Source organism: Artemia franciscana, unplaced genomic scaffold (assembly GCF_032884065.1).
Source record: "Artemia franciscana unplaced genomic scaffold, ASM3288406v1 PGA_scaffold_29, whole genome shotgun sequence".
NCBI classification, from domain to species: domain Eukaryota; kingdom Metazoa; phylum Arthropoda; class Branchiopoda; order Anostraca; family Artemiidae; genus Artemia; species Artemia franciscana.
The window spans coordinates 277,893-295,517 of record NW_027062660.1 but is presented as its reverse complement, the minus strand read 5'-3'; the positions used below and the strand labels follow the sequence as shown (position 1 = coordinate 295,517).

General features: G+C 36.4%; 1 protein-coding gene across 2 annotated transcripts in view; it reads left to right on the top strand.

The window, feature by feature from the left end:
- LOC136041564 (protein MTO1 homolog, mitochondrial-like) overlaps positions 1-17,625 on the top strand; it is a 159,306-nt gene that overhangs the window by 70,445 nt on the left and 71,236 nt on the right. For both annotated transcript variants that reach the window (XM_065726250.1, XM_065726251.1), the window contains exon 7: positions 2,674-2,831. In XM_065726250.1, coding sequence (XP_065582322.1) covers positions 2,674-2,831 — 158 coding nt within the window. The remainder of the gene's footprint in view (positions 1-2,673; positions 2,832-17,625) is intronic.

Below are 17,625 nucleotides of genomic sequence, written 5' to 3'. Positions count from 1 at the left end.
TCTCAAAATCATTCGATAAAGATTATGAGAAAGCCATTTAGCCAAAACAAAAATAAATATACAAATTTTGTTTTAATTATTCCTCTGCGGAAAGCCAAAAATCAAAACATGCATTGATTCAAAAACGTTCAGAAATTAAATAAAAAAAACAAGTTTTTTAAATGAAAGTAAGGAGCGACATTAAAACTTAAAACGAACAGAAATTACTCCGTATATGAAAGGGGCTTTTCCTTCTCAACGCCCCGCTCTTTACGCTAAAGTTTTTTTTTGCTGTTTTAAAATATAGAGTTAAGAGAAAGAGTCAAACTTTAGCGTAATGAGCGAGGCGTTGAGAAGGAAAAGCCCCTTTCATATAAGGAGTAATTTCTGTTCGTTTTAAGTTTTAATGTCGCTCCTTACTTTCATTTAAAAAACTTGTTTTTTTTATTTAATTAAGATCAAAGAACAATATGAGGGAAATTTCACCCTCCAAACAAATATTCATGAAATATTCATGATTTCGTGATTGTAGGGAATGTAAGTTTTTCAAATTCTGATCCAATTCCAATCTGGTAATTCATCCAAGAAAGCAAAAAAATTAACAAAAGAAAAAGCAAAAAAAAAAGCAAAAGAAAAAAGAAAAAAAAAGAACAAAGAAAAAGCAAAGAAAGCAAAAAATTGTAGGCAGTGTGTAAAAAATAGATAAAATCATGAGGTTTCGTTGTTATCCTCGACAGTCCTGACGTAAGCTCCTTCAGTATCAAGGATTCTCTTGGTTTCCTTCGCAGAAAACTTTGGTTTCACTTTTTCTTTGGCTACCGTTTTTGTGTATTTTCACTGACTGATTATTCTATACTATTGACGATCAAATTAAATTGTAATATGTGTTTTAAATTATTTAGCACCAACACAAAGCTTCAGCAAAATTAATTATAACTGTTACAAATTTTTGTGACGACATTCGTATGAAAAATGTTTTCAAAATTAAGGCCCTGAATGGATTTTCCCAAAGCCTTGACCTATCTAGACCTTTTTCTCACAACGACAAATGGTAGTATGCCAATTTTCAGAAAACATTATACTGCCGTTTCTGAGAAAAAATTTACAGATCAATAAATAAATATAAATATACAGAATTATTGTTCGTTTAGTAAGGTAAAGTAGAATTTCTCTTTTCTTAGAAAAGAGAAATTCAATGGTTGTTCTAATATCCTTTACTGACGAATTTAACCTGGTGTTGGATCCAACCGCTATGTGTATTTGAATTAGAATTTTCTGTATTGAAGTGCTCCTGGAGTTTTGCTTCATTCGTTTGTTCTTTGTTCTAATGTTACCCCTCTCATTCCTTGGTCTTTGCTCGGCATGTGGTTGGGAAAGTATGGACATTAAAGATGAATATGTTCAGGAAACGAAGAAAATGATGCATTGCTTCTGAAGAGTGCGTGGGTCGACGTTTCAAATGACTGATTACAATTACTTTCTTGGCCCTATTCCAATTCGCTCTTAAACTTCAGGTTAATAAGAAATAGATCGTAAACCTTAGGATAAAAAGCAATAGATGGTACCAAAATAGGTGATAATCTTTATTCTAAACTTTTCTCAGTGCCCCCTGCTGGGGATGCTTAAAGATGTCTTCAACTTGTAAAGTAATTATTACATGGTATTTTAGTTAGAGTTAATCAGGTCAATTAATTAGGATTAGTCAATTTAGTTAAAATTTAATCAGGTTTTACAACAGAATAATGTCTTAGTTTAAATAGCGATTTTGATGATTAAACCACAGCCAATTATGCTCTCTTCAGTTTAGTCCAGAGGTATTTAGTAAAGAAAAAAATGGATTAGTTAAAATTATTTTAAAAAAAATATTTTGGTCGAAAGGCAATTTAATGTAATGGCTAAGTTAAAAGTAATTAGTTATTCAAATAACAATGGGATTGAATCCTTTCGACTGATCCGGATTTGGTAACATATTTTCTAAGATAAATAAATATGTTCTTTACAGATAAACTTGAGATGTCATTTTGCGGGGATCTTAATAATGACAAAATTCATAGTACTTTCCCTTAATACTAGAATACGAAAACTTTCTGCTACAGAACAGTTTTTGAGACAACGGAATAAACTATGAATCCTTAAACCCTTAATCAAAAACTCTAGAATAAATAAACTATGAACAGAAAAGAAAAAACAGTATAATGAATAACAAGTAAAAATTGTAACAGTTAATTATAAGAAGTTAAAAATTTCATAATATGACCAATAGCCCGTATTAACCAAAAATTTTAATTAAATTAAAACTTGGTCATTAGCAAAACAACAGGGAATATATAACGTTTTCTTCATTTTATAGAATATTTAAGTTTAGAAAAATACAATGGGAACTAGTGAAATGCATTTAAAACATAGAATATTATAAGGACAATTATAAGCATTTCAGGGGCGGCACCCTTAGTATGTTCCCGAAACTAAGGGGAATATCAAAAACTTGTTGTTATGTCTAAGTTATTTTATTTATTTATTTATTTTCTCTATTTCCTAAGGACACTTTTGGCAATAGGTATAGTCTGAGTATTAAGTTTTCCACATTAGTTTGTTTCTTGTACTGCTTAAAATTTTACATTCTATTAGGAAAGTTGTTGTCAAAAGTACATTAATTATTTCAGTTGTGCAAATGTATTTCATTTTTTTAAATAGGTTTGGAGGAAGAGATCATCAAGTTTGGCTCGAGCCGGAAGGGTTAGATACTAACGTGATATACCCTAATGGGCTATCTTGTACTATGCCTGAAGAAATCCAGCTAAACATGTTGCGTCAAATTCGTGGTCTTGAACGGTGTGATATGGTACGACCAGGTGAGACACAAGCCTTTAATTATGTAAAAACAATTCATACAAAAAAAACTGTACAGTTTGAAAATATATGAATTCGTTAAAATATACGAATGTGTTTAATTACTGGAACATATATACCATTGAACACAAAAATTTCACCACTATACCTTATATCCCAAAAATCATTGACAAACTTGGCAAATTTTTGAAGAAACATAACCTCTCTGTTTCTTTCAAAAATTTACTAAAAGTTGAACGTTTTTCAATTGGGGAAAGGATAAAACTGCACTATTTTGCATAGTGGTGTATACAGAATCCCGTATTCGTGTGGGAATTTTTATATTGGCAGGACCCATCAAGAGTTGGGGGAACGTCTGCATGAGCATAAAGTTTCAATAGAAAAATCTCTGGGATATGAAAATAAAAATAGAAATGACAATTTTGATTCTGCTTTGTCCCTCCATGTATTTGAAAATCTGGACCATTTAGCTCTTTCTAAGGAAGCAATTTTGATATTTAATGTAGATGGTCTAACAAATGAGATTTTTTCTCAGTTTAAGAAACCACTTGTCCGCATTTTTAATGAGAGTTGAGCTTTTAGGAAAGCTAAGTCTATTGCTAAGCAGATAATTTTTGCGCAATGCAATTGGTGAATGTGTCTTTGGTTTATTCTGGTTTGTTTTTATTTAGTGTCTATTTGTCTCTCATGTAGTCAACTTGTACGCACTGAGTACGATTTGGCGGAGGTCCTTGTCGAAATATTTGCCTGTTTTCTCATCAAGTTGTTCCACTAGCTGACACTACTCTTGTTTTTTCTTCTGTTGGATGTTTTTTTTTTCATTTATTATATTTTCTCTTCTTTGTTTCATAGATCATATATAGCCCGTGTAATCTTAGAATGTATTTACATTGAGGAGGGCTGCCCCCAGGAGAAATTATTGTCACATCATTGTCACAGCGACACAGCATTTGCACTGGATTCTGATTGATAGATTATTCTTCTGGGTTTTATTTGTTTTGGTAGGCTTATTCACGGTTGCATTGGTAGCTGTGACCTCTCAGGGAATCTTAGTTCAAAATCACCAATTTTGTAAAGTGTAAAATATACGGTGCTGCAGGGTGAGCTTGAGGAGTGCCGCCTCTCGGGGAAATTTTTGCCTAGTAAATAATAAAGTATTTGTTTTGGATTCTGATTGAAGGATTGTTCTTCTGGGCTTGTTTGTTTTGGTAGGATTATTTAGGATTGCATTGGTAGCTGCAACCTCTCAGGGAATATTAATTAAAAAGCGCTATGTTTGTAAATTGTAAAATAGGCAATGCAGGGTGACCGTTAGGAGTGCTGTCCCTCAAGGAAATTATAGGATAGTAAACGACACAGCATTTGCTCTGGATTCTGACTGATGGATTGTTTGTCTTGGTTTGGTTTCTTTTTGTGTTTTTTTCATGGTTGTATTGGTAGCTGCAACCTATCAGGGAATCTTAATTCAAAATCGCTATTATTACTAAGTATAACATACGGCACTACAGGGTGACCTTGAGGAGTGTCGCCCCTCGAGGAAATTATTGCCTAGTAAACGAAACAACTTTCCCACTGGATCCTGGTTGATGGATTATTCTTCTGGGTTTGTTTATTTTGGTAGACTTATTAACGGTTGCATTGGTAGCTGCAACCTTTCAGGGATTAAGTGTAAAATATGGTGCTGCAGGGTGACCTCGAAAAGTGACCCCCTCGAATAAATTATTGCTTAGTAAACGGCACAGCCTTTGTGCTGGATTCTGGTCGATGGCTTGTTCTTCCGGGTTTTGTTTGTTTGGGTGGGCTCATTCACGGATAAATTTGTAGCTGCAACCCCGCTAGGACTCTCAGTTCAAAATCGCTACGGGGAAATTATTCCCTAGTAAACGACACAGCGTTTGCACTGGATTCTGATCGATGGATTGTTCATCTGGGTTTTGTTTGTTTGGGTGGGCTTATTCACGGATACATTTGTAGCTGCAACCCCACTAGGACTCTTAGTTCAAAATCGCTATTTCATTTAGTGCAACATATGGCACTGCAGGGTGACCTTGAGGACTTTCGTCCATCGAGGAATTTATTGCCTAGTAAAAGACACAGCATTTGCTCTCGATTCTGATCGATGGATTGTTCTACTGTTTTTTTTTGTTTTTTTTGGGTGGGCGCAATCACGGATACATTTGTAGCTGCAACCACGCTAGGACTCATAGTTCAAAATAACTTTTTTCATTAAGTGTTAAATATGGCCCTGCAGGGTGACCTTAAGGACTGTCGTCCCTCGAGGGAATTATTGCCTAATAAACGACACAGTATTTGCCCTGGATTCTGATCGATGGATTGTTCTTCTGGGCTTTGTTTGTTTGGGTGGGCTCATTCACGGATACATTTGTAGCTGCAACCACGCTAGGACTCATAGTTCAAAATAACTTTTTTCATTAAGTGTTAAATATGGCCCTGCAGGGTGACCTTAAGGACTGTCGTCCCTCGAGGGAATTATTGCCTAATAAACGACACAGCATTTGCCCTGGATTTTGACCGATGGATTGTTCTTCTGGGCTTTGTTTGTTTGGGTAGGCTCATTCACGGATACATTTATAACTGCAGCTTCGCTTGGACTTTTAGTTTAAGATTGCTATTTTCATCAAGTGTAACATATGGCAATGCAGGATGACCTTGAGGACTGTCGTCCCTCGAGGAAAATATTGCCTTGTAGACGACACCGCATTTGCACTGGATTCTGATCGATGAGTTGTTCTTCTTGGTTTTGTTTGTTTGGATGGGCTCATTCACGGATACATTTGTAGCTGCAATCCTGCTAGGACTCTACAGTTCAAAATCGCTATTTTCAACAAGTGCAAAATATGGCACTGCAGGGTTACCTTGAGGACTGTCGTCTCTCAAGGAACAAATTAAATAAAAAAAACAAGTTTTTTTTTAACTGAAAGTAAGGAGCGAAATTAAAACTTAAAACGAACAGAAATTATTCTGTATATGAGAGGGATTATCCCCTCCGCAACGCCTCGCTCTTTACGCTAAAGTTTGACTCTTTCTCACAGCTCTACTTTTTAAAACAATAAAAAACTTTAGCTTAAAGAACGAGGCGTTGCGAAGGGGATAATCCTTACGGAATAATTTCTGTTCGTTTTAAGTTTTAATCTCGCTCCTTACTTTCAGTTAAAAAAAAATTGTTTTTTTTTATTTAATTTCTGAACGTTTTTGAGTGAATCCAAGTTTTGATTTCGGCTCTCAGCATATGAATAATTAAAACGAAATTTGTATATTTTTTTTTGGCTAAATGGCTTTCTCATAGTTTTGATCGAATGATTTTGAGAAAAAAGGAGTGGGGGAGGAGGCGCAGTTGCCCTCCAATTTTTTGGTTACTTAAAAAGGCAACTAGAACTTTTAGTTTTTTACGATCGTTTTCATTAGTAAAAGATATACGTAACTTACGAATTAGCTTACGTAACGAACTTCTATATTCGTATGATTTTATTACGTATATGAGGGGGTTCACCCACTCGTCAATACCTCGCTCTCTACACTAAAACTTAAATTTTGTCCTAATTCCTTCAGAATGACCCCTGAATCACAAGGGCCGTAGAATAAATAGTTGAAATTACTAAAAATACTTTGCGTAAAGAGTCGGGTATTAGAAGGAGGTGAACACCTTATATGCGTAATATTTTCTGTTTGTTTTAAGTTTTAATGCTGCTTCTTGCTTTCAGTTGAAAAAACTTTTTCATATTTATTTGTTCATTGTTTTTTAAAATAATGCTAGAAAATCCTGCGCCCCCTTCACGGAAATATTCTTCTCCCATGACAAATTCCTCCATGGAAAGTTTCCTTCACATAAACCCCTCTTCTCAACCCCTCCTCCCAACTAAAAAAAAACAGAAAACGTCTGTGCACTTTCCAATGACCATTACTATATGCAAACACTGATCAAAGTTTGTAACTTGCAACCCCTCCCACGGGAATTGTGGGGGAATAAGTCTCCCAAAAGACATAGTTAAAAGGTTTTTCGATTCTGCTGAATAAAATGGCTATCTCAGAATTTTGATCCGACGACTTTTGGAAAAAATGAGCGTGCCTTCCAATTTTTTTTGTCACTTAAAATGGGCACTAGAACTTCTCATTCCCGTTCGAATGAGGCCTCTCGCAAAATTCCAGGACCACTGGGTCGATACGATCACCCCTGGAAAAAATAAAGAATAAAAACACGCATCCTTGATCTGTCTTGTGCCAAAAAATACAAAATTCCACATTTTTGTAGATAGGAGCTTTAAACTTTTATAGTAGGGTTCTCTGATACGCTGAATCTGATGGTGTGGTTTTCGTTAAGATTCTATGACTTTTAGGGAGTGTTTTCCTCTATTTTCTTAAATAAGGCACATTTTCTCAGGCCCGTAACTTTTGATGGGTAATACTAAACTTGATGAAACTTATATATTCAAAATCAACATTAAAATGCGATTCTTTTGATGTAACTATTGGTATTAAAATTCCGTCTTTTAGAATTTTGGTTACTATTGAGCCGGGTCTCTCCTCAGTTGGTTACCACGAACTGTTTGATTATTGCCTAGTAAAAGACATAGTTTTTGCTGTGGATTCTGATTGATGCATTATTCTTCTGGATTTTTTTTTGTTTTGGTAGGTTTATTCACGATTGAATTGGTAGTTGTAACCTCTCAGGGAATCTGAATTCAAATAGCTATTTTTATAAAATGTAAAATACGGTGCTACAGGGTAACCTAGAGGAGTGCCGCCCCTCGAAGAAATTATTTCCTAGCTAACGATGCAGTATTGACACTGGATTTTGAGTGATGGATTGTTCTTCTGTGTTTTGTTTGTTTGAGGGGGAGGGGGACTTATTCACGGATACATTTGTAGCTACAACCCGGCAAGAAATCTTAATTCAAAATTCATAAACGTAATTCTTAATTCATAAAGCACAACATACGGCGCTGCATAGTGACTGAGGAGTACTGCCCTTCGAGGAAAATATTGCCTAGTAAACGACATGGCTTTTGCACTGAATTCTGATTCATGGATCATTCTTTTGGGTTTTGTGTGTATCTTTTTGACAGAATTTATCACGGCAAAGGCTAAGGGAGAGTATGGAATCAAATGGCAGAGTAAAACTTTCCTATACTTTGATTATGATGATGATTGGAGTGTCCTAGATGAAAATGTTAGCAAACTGAAGTATTTTTTCTTGAAGTTTTGAGAGTCCAGGGTACAAGAATAGGTTTAAAAATTAATGTTAAGAAACAATGGCCTATCCAGGAATTTTGTTCGGGGGAGGGGGGAGGTTGCAAAAATTTTTAAAAACGCTTGAACAATTTACTTGTATGCATTTTGTTACATTTTAGAGTCGGGAAGAAATTTCTGGGGGAGGGGGAAGTAAACCCATATTGCTCTCTCCCCCTGGATATGGCCTTGTTCAGAAGGCTAAGTTTTTTACACTGGGAATAAGTGGAGGTGAAGGTAACGAGAATATCGATTAAGTGGAAAGTTTTGCTTGCCTAGGCAGTATTATTAGTTAAGACGGTGGATATAGTGATGATAGAACAGCTAAAAAGCCAGGTTGTTTTTTTTTCACAAAATGAAGAAGTTTGAAAGAATGGGAAGATAAGTGTTCGAACCAAGATTAGAATATTGGAAGCTACGGCGGTGACCGTGGTTAAGCGTGGTTCCGAAATGCGGGCGCTTTGAAAGACGGAGGAGGATTCGTTAAATGTTTCCCAGAGGAATTGTCTACGGATAGTTTTGGGTACCCATCCGACCGACCGTATTTCAAACTGGAAAGTAAGCTGTGCGAAAAATGTGGTTCTATCCTTATTTCTAGGGCTATAATAAGAGAAAGTTTGAGAAGGCTAGGACACATTTTGCGGATGGAGGTTTTCAGATTCCCAAAGATCGTCCCTACTGGCCAACCGTCTAAGACCAAATGAAAAGCTGGTCTTCTCTGAATAGGGTGGAAGGAGGTCGTAATAAAGGATTTAAAGGAAATTGGAACTTCGTTGGAGTAGGTAAAGAGGGAGGTTCTGAATAGATTGGGGTGGAAGAGGAGCGTGTGTAGCTGTGATGGCCTCAGGCAGCTTGCTGGTACAATGAAATATTAGTGCTAGTGGTAGTTATTGTCTCTTAAAATAAAGGCCAGTGGTGGCCTAATGGGTTTGATATCAGCTTTTTAATGCGGGGTGCAGAGTTTTAACTCAGCTGTAACTACACATTGCTGGGCCGGCGCAAGGACCTTAGTAGTCAAGAAGCGTCATTAATCTGGAATATGTGCACAAGTCCTAAAATAAGCTTTTTTATACGGTCCTAGTTGCAGAGGTAGTGGATTCTTAAATTAGCCTACTTTTCTTAATTTTTCCCATTTATTAGGTTGCCATGATGTCAATCCGTTTGTATATCAAAAATAAGTCCACAATACAAAGGTTCCGTTGTCATTTTCTCATAAAAAAAACAAATAAATAAAAAAAATAAAATCATAATAAAAAAAAACCAATGAATCAAATTTTCTCATGAATCCTGATTAACACCGCTACCTTATTTTCTAATGGAGTATCTAAGCATTTTCGTTGCTTTGAAAATGCTTTGCACAACGGAAAAAGAGGATGAGCTGACCATACAATTTCTTTTTTCCATTTCAGAGATTTAAAAAATCTTCATTCAAGAAAAGATTTTCCTCAGTAGGAACTAATCTTAATTTTATAATTCGAGAAACGCTTTAAATATATTGATGGGTAAAAAAGGGATGGAGAAAAAATAATGTTTTTAAGCCGAGTTTGAAAAGAGGGGGGTTAAATTGAGGGTTATTATGGTTGCAGCGTCAAATGCAACTTATCTTGTTTCCAGTGCCATACGTGCTACTTAATAAATACCGAACTCTAGGCAGTAGTAACCGAAGTTTTAAAGATGCGTTTAAAACGAACTGTCAGGTGAGATAGAATCGTCATTTGAAGCTGATTCAGGATTGGTAACTATTGTTCCGTTAATCGTAATGATAAAAGTCGAAAACAAAGCATGAAGAAATTTTTTGTAGGTTACTTTCTGTTTGTCTAAAATTTCAGCGTCACTCTTTATTTTAATTTAAAGAACTTTTCTTTTTAAATGCTTAATTCTTGTTTCTTAGCTATTAGATTCTTTTTTATTTTAGGATTGAGGGGAGATTGGTCTCCCACCTTTTTATATCCTCTTTTTACGCTTCAGGTTACTATTTTATTGTAATGGTTTGACAGTTATGATCACCCGTAAAAAGTGATGTTTTTTTAAATATCTCTTGGGGGCTGGGGGTTAAAATTCTAAAAAAAATCATTTCTTGGTTCTAGGAGGGATTTTCGGACCGATCTTGCTCTTAGGGGCTGCCCCCAGACCTCTCTCCCTAAAATTGTTGCAGGCCAGCCCACGAGTGTAATCTTTTATTTTGCACTTAAAATATATACCCAATAAGAGGGGTGCTGTTGATCTCTCAGCATCCACATTGCATGCTTAGTCAAACATATTCTTGCAGTCCCTGGTGCTGCGCCGATAAGGGAAGGCCGGTGGAGGGCGCGGCGCGCTGCCGAAAATTTGTCCGCCCCCCTCCCTGGTGAGATGACGCGATCAGTTTTGACCGAAAATATTTATATTTTGATCATTGTTTCTAAATTCCAGCTTTAATTTGCAACAGAGTTAGGTCTATTCATGAGCTAGAAACCTCGCGAGTTGCTGGCTCTTATCCGTAATTAACCTCAAAACCTAACATTATGTAATTTCTTCTGTTACCATTATTTAAATAACACCAGATGTTTACCAGGAGAACCCTTGGAACCTTGTTCCCAAGAAATCTCAAAGTGTTTACAATTCTCTAAGTCTAACCACATATTTATACCATTTTGTATTTTTCAAATGCTTCCCCCATCTACCTACACAATTCTTACTTTCATGCTTGGCTGCAACCTAGGCCTTTCAAGGTTGAAATGCCTGTAAACGGAATTTCTTATAAATAGACAAACTAGATTTTATAATACTGATTCACTATGTAGTTAAAAGTTTTTTTTAAATACATTTGGAAGCTTAAAATAGGGATTTTTTTTCAAACATTTCGTGGTAATAAACTGTAGTAAGGAGTGACCCGGCTCAATAGTAACCGAAACTCTAAAGAATGGAATTTTGATGCCAATAGTTACATCAAACGAATCGCATTTTAATGCTCATTTTAAATATATGAGTTTCATCAAGTTTAGTTTGACCCATCAAACGTTACGAGTCTGAGTAAATTTGCCTTATTTTAGAAAATAGGGGGAAACCCCCCTTAAGAGTGATAGTTAACTCCTTAAAAGTGAAAGTTAATGCTGTCAAGAGTGAGGTATTGACGAGGGGGCGAACCCCCTCATATACGTAGTAAAAACATACGAATATAGAAGTTCGTTACGCAATTTAATTCGTAAGTTACGTATATTTTTACTAATAAAAACCTTCGTAACTCTAGTTACCTTTTTAAGTAACCAAAAAATTGGAGGGTAACTAGGCGCTCCTTTTTTTTTCAAAATCGTCCGATCAAAACTATGAGAAAGCCATTTAGCCCAAAAAAATAAATTAATATGTACATTTCGTTTTAATTATTCATATACGGAGAACCAAAATCAAAACATGCAAGTCAAAAACGATCAGAAATTAAACAAAAAAAACAAGTTTTTTATCTAAAAGTAAGGAGCGGCACTTAAAACGAACAAAAATTACTCCGTATATGAAAGGGGCTGTTCCCTCCTCAACGCCCCCCTCTTTACGCTAAAGTTTTTTACTGTTTTAAAAAGTAGATTTGAGAGAAAAAGTCAAACTTTAGCGTAAAGAGTGAGGCGTTGAAGAGGGAAAAGCCCCTTTCATATACGGAATAGTTTCTGTTCGTTTTAAGTTTAAATGTCGCTCCTTACTTTCACTTAAAAAAACTTGTTTTTTTCAATTTAATCAAACCGTTCGTGGTAACGAACTATAGTAAGGAGCGACCCGGCTCAATAGTAACCAAAACTCTAAAAAATGGAATTTTGATACCAATAGCTACATCAAAAGAATTGCATTTTAATACTGATTTTAAATATATAAGTTTCATCAAGTTTAGTCTTACCCATCAAAAGTCACGAGCCTGAGAAAATTTGCCTTATTTTAGAAAATAGGGGGAAACACCCCCTAAAAGTCATAGAATCTTAACGAAAATCACCCCATCAGATTCAGCGTATCAGAGAACCCTATTGTAGAAGTTTCAAGCTCCTATCTACAAAAATGTGGAATTTTGTATTTTTTGCCAGAAGGCAGATCACGGATGCGTGTTTATTTGTTTGTTTTTTTTTTTCCCAGGGGTGATCGTGTCGACCCAGTGGTCCTAGAATCTTGCAAGAGGGCTCATTCTAACGGAAATGAAAAGTTCTAGTGCCCTTTTTAAGTGACCAAAAAAATTGGAGGGCACCTAGGCCCCCTCCCACGCTAATTGTTTTCCCAAAGTCAACGGATCAAAATTCTGAGATAGCCATTTTATTCAGCGTAGTCGAAAAACCTTATAACTGTGTCTTTGGGGACGACTTACTCCCCCACAGTCCCCGTGGGAGGGGCTACAAGTTACAAACTTTGACCAGTGCTTACATATAGTAATGCTTATTGGGAAGTGTACAGACGTTTTCAGGGGGATTTTTTGGTTGGGGGAGGGGTTGACAAAGAGGGGATATGTTTGGGAGCTTTCCATCGAGGAATTTGTCATGGGGGAAGAAAATTTTCATGAAGGGAGCGCAGGGTTTTCTAGCATTATTTAAAACAAAAAACAATGAACAATAAATATGAAAAGTTTTTTCAACTGGAAAAAAGGAGCAGCATTAAAACTTAAAACGAACATAAATTATTACGCGTATGAGGGGCTCACCTCCTCCTAATACCTCGCTTTACGTTAAAGTATTTTTAGTGATTTCAACTATTTATTCTACGGCTTTTGTGATTCAGCGGTCATTCTTAATGAATTGGGACAAAATTTAATCTTTAGTGTAAAGAGCGAGGTACTGACGAGGGGGTGAACCCCTCATATATGTAATAAAAACATGAGATTACAAAAGTTCGTTACGTAAGCTAATTTATAAGTTACATTTATCTTTTACTAATAAAAACATTCGTAAAAAATTAAAAGTTCTAGTTGCCTTTTTAAGTAACCAAAAAATCGCAGGGCAACTAGGCTTCCTCCACCGTTCCTTTTCTCTCAAAATCATTCGATGAAAACTGTGAGAAAGCCATTTAGCCAAAAAAAAAAAAAAAAAAAAAAAAAAATAAGCTTGCAAATTTCGTGTTAATTATTCCTCTGCGGAGAGCCAAAATCAAAACATGCATTGAATCAAAAACGTTCAGAAATTAAATAAAAAAAAACAGGTTTTTTTTAGCTGAAAGTAAGGAGCGACCTTGAAACTTAAAACGAACAGAAATTACTACGTATATGAAAGGGGCTGCTTCCTCGTCAACGCCCCGCTCTTTACGCTAAAATTGTTTACTGTTTTAAAAAGCAGAGTTGAGAGAAAGCGTCAAACTTTAGCGTAAAGAGCGGGGCGTTGATGAGGAAGCAGCCTCTTTCATATACGAAGTAATTTCTGTTCGTTTTAAGTTTTAATGTCGCTCCTTACTTTCAGCAAAAAAATCTTGTTTATTTTATTTAATTTAAACAAGAGGCCATCTTTGTACAGTACTCTAAGAATAGCAAGTCATATCTTCATAGGTGGATCAAAGGTTTTATCTTTATAAATTATTTTAAAAATCAATTTGTAAAACCCAACAGTAGTGTCGAATTTTTTTTTTTTTTTTCAATAAATGGCTTCGTTGCTTGATTCTGTTCAAAGACCAAAATCTATTGATAAAACAGCTACTGCTATTAATTAGGCTGTGTGGAAGCTTAGAAAGAATAAATTCTCGGCTGGCGCCGACAGTATTTGTGCTGAGCATTTTATTGCCTCAAGTGACCTCCTCTATAACCACCTTGCACTATTTTTTCAAATGGTTTCTAACGTTGGTGTCGTTCCGGACAGTTTATGCATTAGGGGGATTAGCCCAATTCTTAAAAAGAATAAACCAAAATCATCATTTTCATTGCATAGGCCAGTGACTGTGACAAGCGTTTTCGCAAAGATATTTGAGCTTCTGATTGTTGACCATTTAAAAGAAAAGTGTATTTTGCCACCATTCCAGTTCCAGTTCCAGTCGGGTTTAGGCTGCTTCCATGCCCTTAGAAGTCTCTGTAATATACTCAAAGATACATAAGCACTGGGGAGTACTCTGGTTCTCGGAGCATACAGTGTTACGAATGCTAATGGTTCCCTTATCCACTCTCAGGACATGTTGGAGTTGCATTGGTGTGGTGTTAGTCTTGATGTAATTTTCCCATTATATTTTATGTATAGGCATCTAAAGGTTCGTTTGAAGATGGGAAGTATGCTTTGGGATAGTGAACTTTATCTGATAGATATCTAGATAGCTTGTTTTTTGTTTTTTTTAATTTATTTTCAGATCGTTTTTAAATAATACCGGGAAATCTTGCTCTCTCTCTCTCTCCGTGAAAAATTCTGGAACTTGTGTATTATGAGCAACTCACACAAATTTCCGATGTGTAAAACTAGAGAACAATCCGGTTTCCTCGTTAGCTTCTTGGTTACTTTTGAAACAAATTTGGGCTAAAAATTGGCATATTAGGAGGGGGGGCAAAGTATAGCGGGTCTGTATGCAAAATTTGTTAGGTACAGTTATTATTGCATATTTTGAAGTAAGGATTGTTTTCTGACTTCAAACTGTCCAAATAATTTACCCCCCTCCCCCCTCTTATGTGCAAATATATAGCCCAAATTATGTATTTCCCATCTATTCTGTGACTTGTCTTTGTCTAGTCTCGTTCTAAGCTGAAAGGAACTAACGAAGAAACCGGTTTGTTCTCGAGTTTTGCACAGCGTAAACTTGTGTGAGTGGCGTATAATGCACAAGTACCAAATTTCCTTCTCCCTGCGGAAAAAACTCAAATAAAATTCTCAAAATTTGAAAGCCTTATTTTCCACGGGGGGGGGGGGGGGTATTTTTTGGGAGATATTTTCCTCGGGATGGTACTTTCCGGGGGTGTTTTCAGGAGGGGGGGGGTAAACGTCTTGAACCAAATGTGATGAACTATGCCCAGGAGCTTGGGATCATACTGCTGATAATACCATCCCACTGTAGTTATTATATGCAACCATTGGATTTTTTTTTACTCTGGCCCACCCAAGTGTCAGTACAACTGATCGATGGATATGTGGATGGTCAACAATCCTGGAAGAACTGTCACCATTGACATCACAGCTGGTTTGGTAGGAAAACCTTTCGCCTTAGCTTTTATACCATCGTTTTTCTAGAAGAGATTTGAAAGGTATATCCCCTTTCAATCCAGATTGTTTTGACAATGAAGATCTGTGCTCTTAAATACAGATCAGCCAAATTTTATTTTGCTCATGAAGCAGGTGACAAGTTGAATAGCTAATCAGAAGTTTTAATTCCAGTCCATCCCTACCTGTACTGCCATCCTCTCACCCATGTGATTTTGCAGCCATTGTGAAATAGGATAGTTAACCTTGAGCAAGTATAACCATATCCCAGCATCACCAAGAAATCAAAACGTTTAAAGGAAGAAAGAAGAGCAGAACAAAAGTGTTCACTGATTCGTCAGCGAAGGCCAAGGTCGAAGCTGCATTTACTACAAGGGAGGCAAAGAAGAGTTGGAAAAGGAAAAATTAAGCTTAAAAGATTAAGAAAGAAAAACAAAAGCCAGCAAAACAAAGAAGTAGATTGTGAAGAGATTTGGTCATGGGCAAGATACTGAAAAGGAATTTGAGCCTAGTTTTGATTTCGGTTGCAACTTTGTAAAATCCATCTATGAGGGTCATTAGGGAGAAGGTGGAACCTACTACCAAGGTCAGTGTGATGATTATAAGTGGTAGGAGAGGTAGTGTGTGAAAATGGCTGGAACAGCAGATAATATATATTACATGACAGAGGACAACTTTGCAAAAGTTGACAATTTTGTAAATCATCTATGAGGGTCATTAGGGAGAAGGTAGAACCTACTGCCAAGGTTAGTGTGATGATTATGAGTGGTAGGAGAGGTAGTGTGTGAAAATGGCTGGAACAGCAGATAATATACATTACATGAAAGAAGATTTAGGGTAAAAACCCCAGTACTTGGACAGTGTGATCTTGGACAAATGTTTTGACTAAGATGTATGTTCCCTAAACAAAGACTGTAGGTTCTTAATCTTAGACCTGATACAGATAACTGAGATAGGTTGATTACAATCGTATAGCCAAGACTATTAAAAAATGGTTGCTGTTTTTCACAACACATGTCACTGATTGAACTTGTCCATGACTGAGATGCTTCAATTTTAAGATCCTTTGTCCGAGATTGAGCAGTAGCCTATTTTTCAAAATTAGGCTCAAGCTATAAATTTGCAATGACAATTAGGCCTCTACTATTGATTAGGTGGGCACCTTCACTTACCTTGGTAATATTATTAGTAAAGACAGTAGGGGCAGTGAAGACGTTAAAAGTACAATAACCAAGGCTCAGGGTATTTTTTCATAGCTAAAGAAAAGTTTGGAAGAATAGGAAGATAAATCTGCAAACCCAGATTAGAATATTGGAAGTTTCAGTTATGAAAGCGGCATTCGAAGCATGGGCGCTCCGAAAAGCGGATGAACGATGAAGATTTGCTAGATGTTTTCCAGAGAAATTGACTATGGATTGTACAGGGTACCAGGCTGACTGACCGTGTTTCAAACAGTAGGCTGTACGAAAGTGTGGTTCAATCCCACTTTCTAGGATTATAATAAGAAAAAAGTTGAGAAGGCTAGGGCATGTTGTGCAGATGAAGGATTACAGATTGCCCTTTTCGGCGAACTGTTTAGCGCTAAACGAAACGCAGGTCGTTCCCAGTTTGGGTGGGAGGATGTCATACAGAAAGATTCAAGGGAAATGGGAACTTCCTGGGAGGGTTTAAAGAAAGGGGCTTTAAATATATTGGTATGAAGGACGAACAAACGTAGCTGTGTTGGCCTCAGGCGACTTGGGGCTGCGGTGAGTAGCTAGTAGTAGTAGCAGTATAATAGATACAACTGTTGAGGTGCTGATTAGGGAGATCTACATTTGTAGTTTCCTTCCATTCATTTCTATCGATGTCTAAAATAGGTCCCCTTGCTCTAATTAGACACCTCCTAGACTACTCCTGGTTGTTACACCTCCAGTGGTTTTATGACCAATAGGAAAATACATTAATTGTCCTTAATATTAAATTCAGAACTTAACAGTTAGGAACTTGATAATTTTTGGAACCTTCTATTGCAAGTAACACTGTTTTGTCACGGAATACAAACCTTAATATTTATAACACTTGCCTATGGCAAGGAATCTAGAAATATTGATTCTTTGCTATACCAAGGTGTCTGGAAATAGAGAGGTCATTAAATCTCAGGTTCCTACCTGTAATTTAATCTGGTGTCTTTTCGAAAGACAATTGTCCATGCGCTACAAGAACTAGTGTTGAATAAAAGGTTACCCTGTAAGAACAAGGAAATCTTGCGAACTATTTGTGTTCGAACTTGTTTGTTTAATTTTGAAAACCGTACATGATTTCTAAGTAGGAAAATCGAAATCCTTAACCACACGAGAAAAGAAAAGAAAGTTGACGCAATAAAGAATTGGTGCAAATTAATTCAAAGTCAACCGAACGCCGCTGCCTCGTCCGGTGGCAGCGTTCCGGTGGTGCTACGACA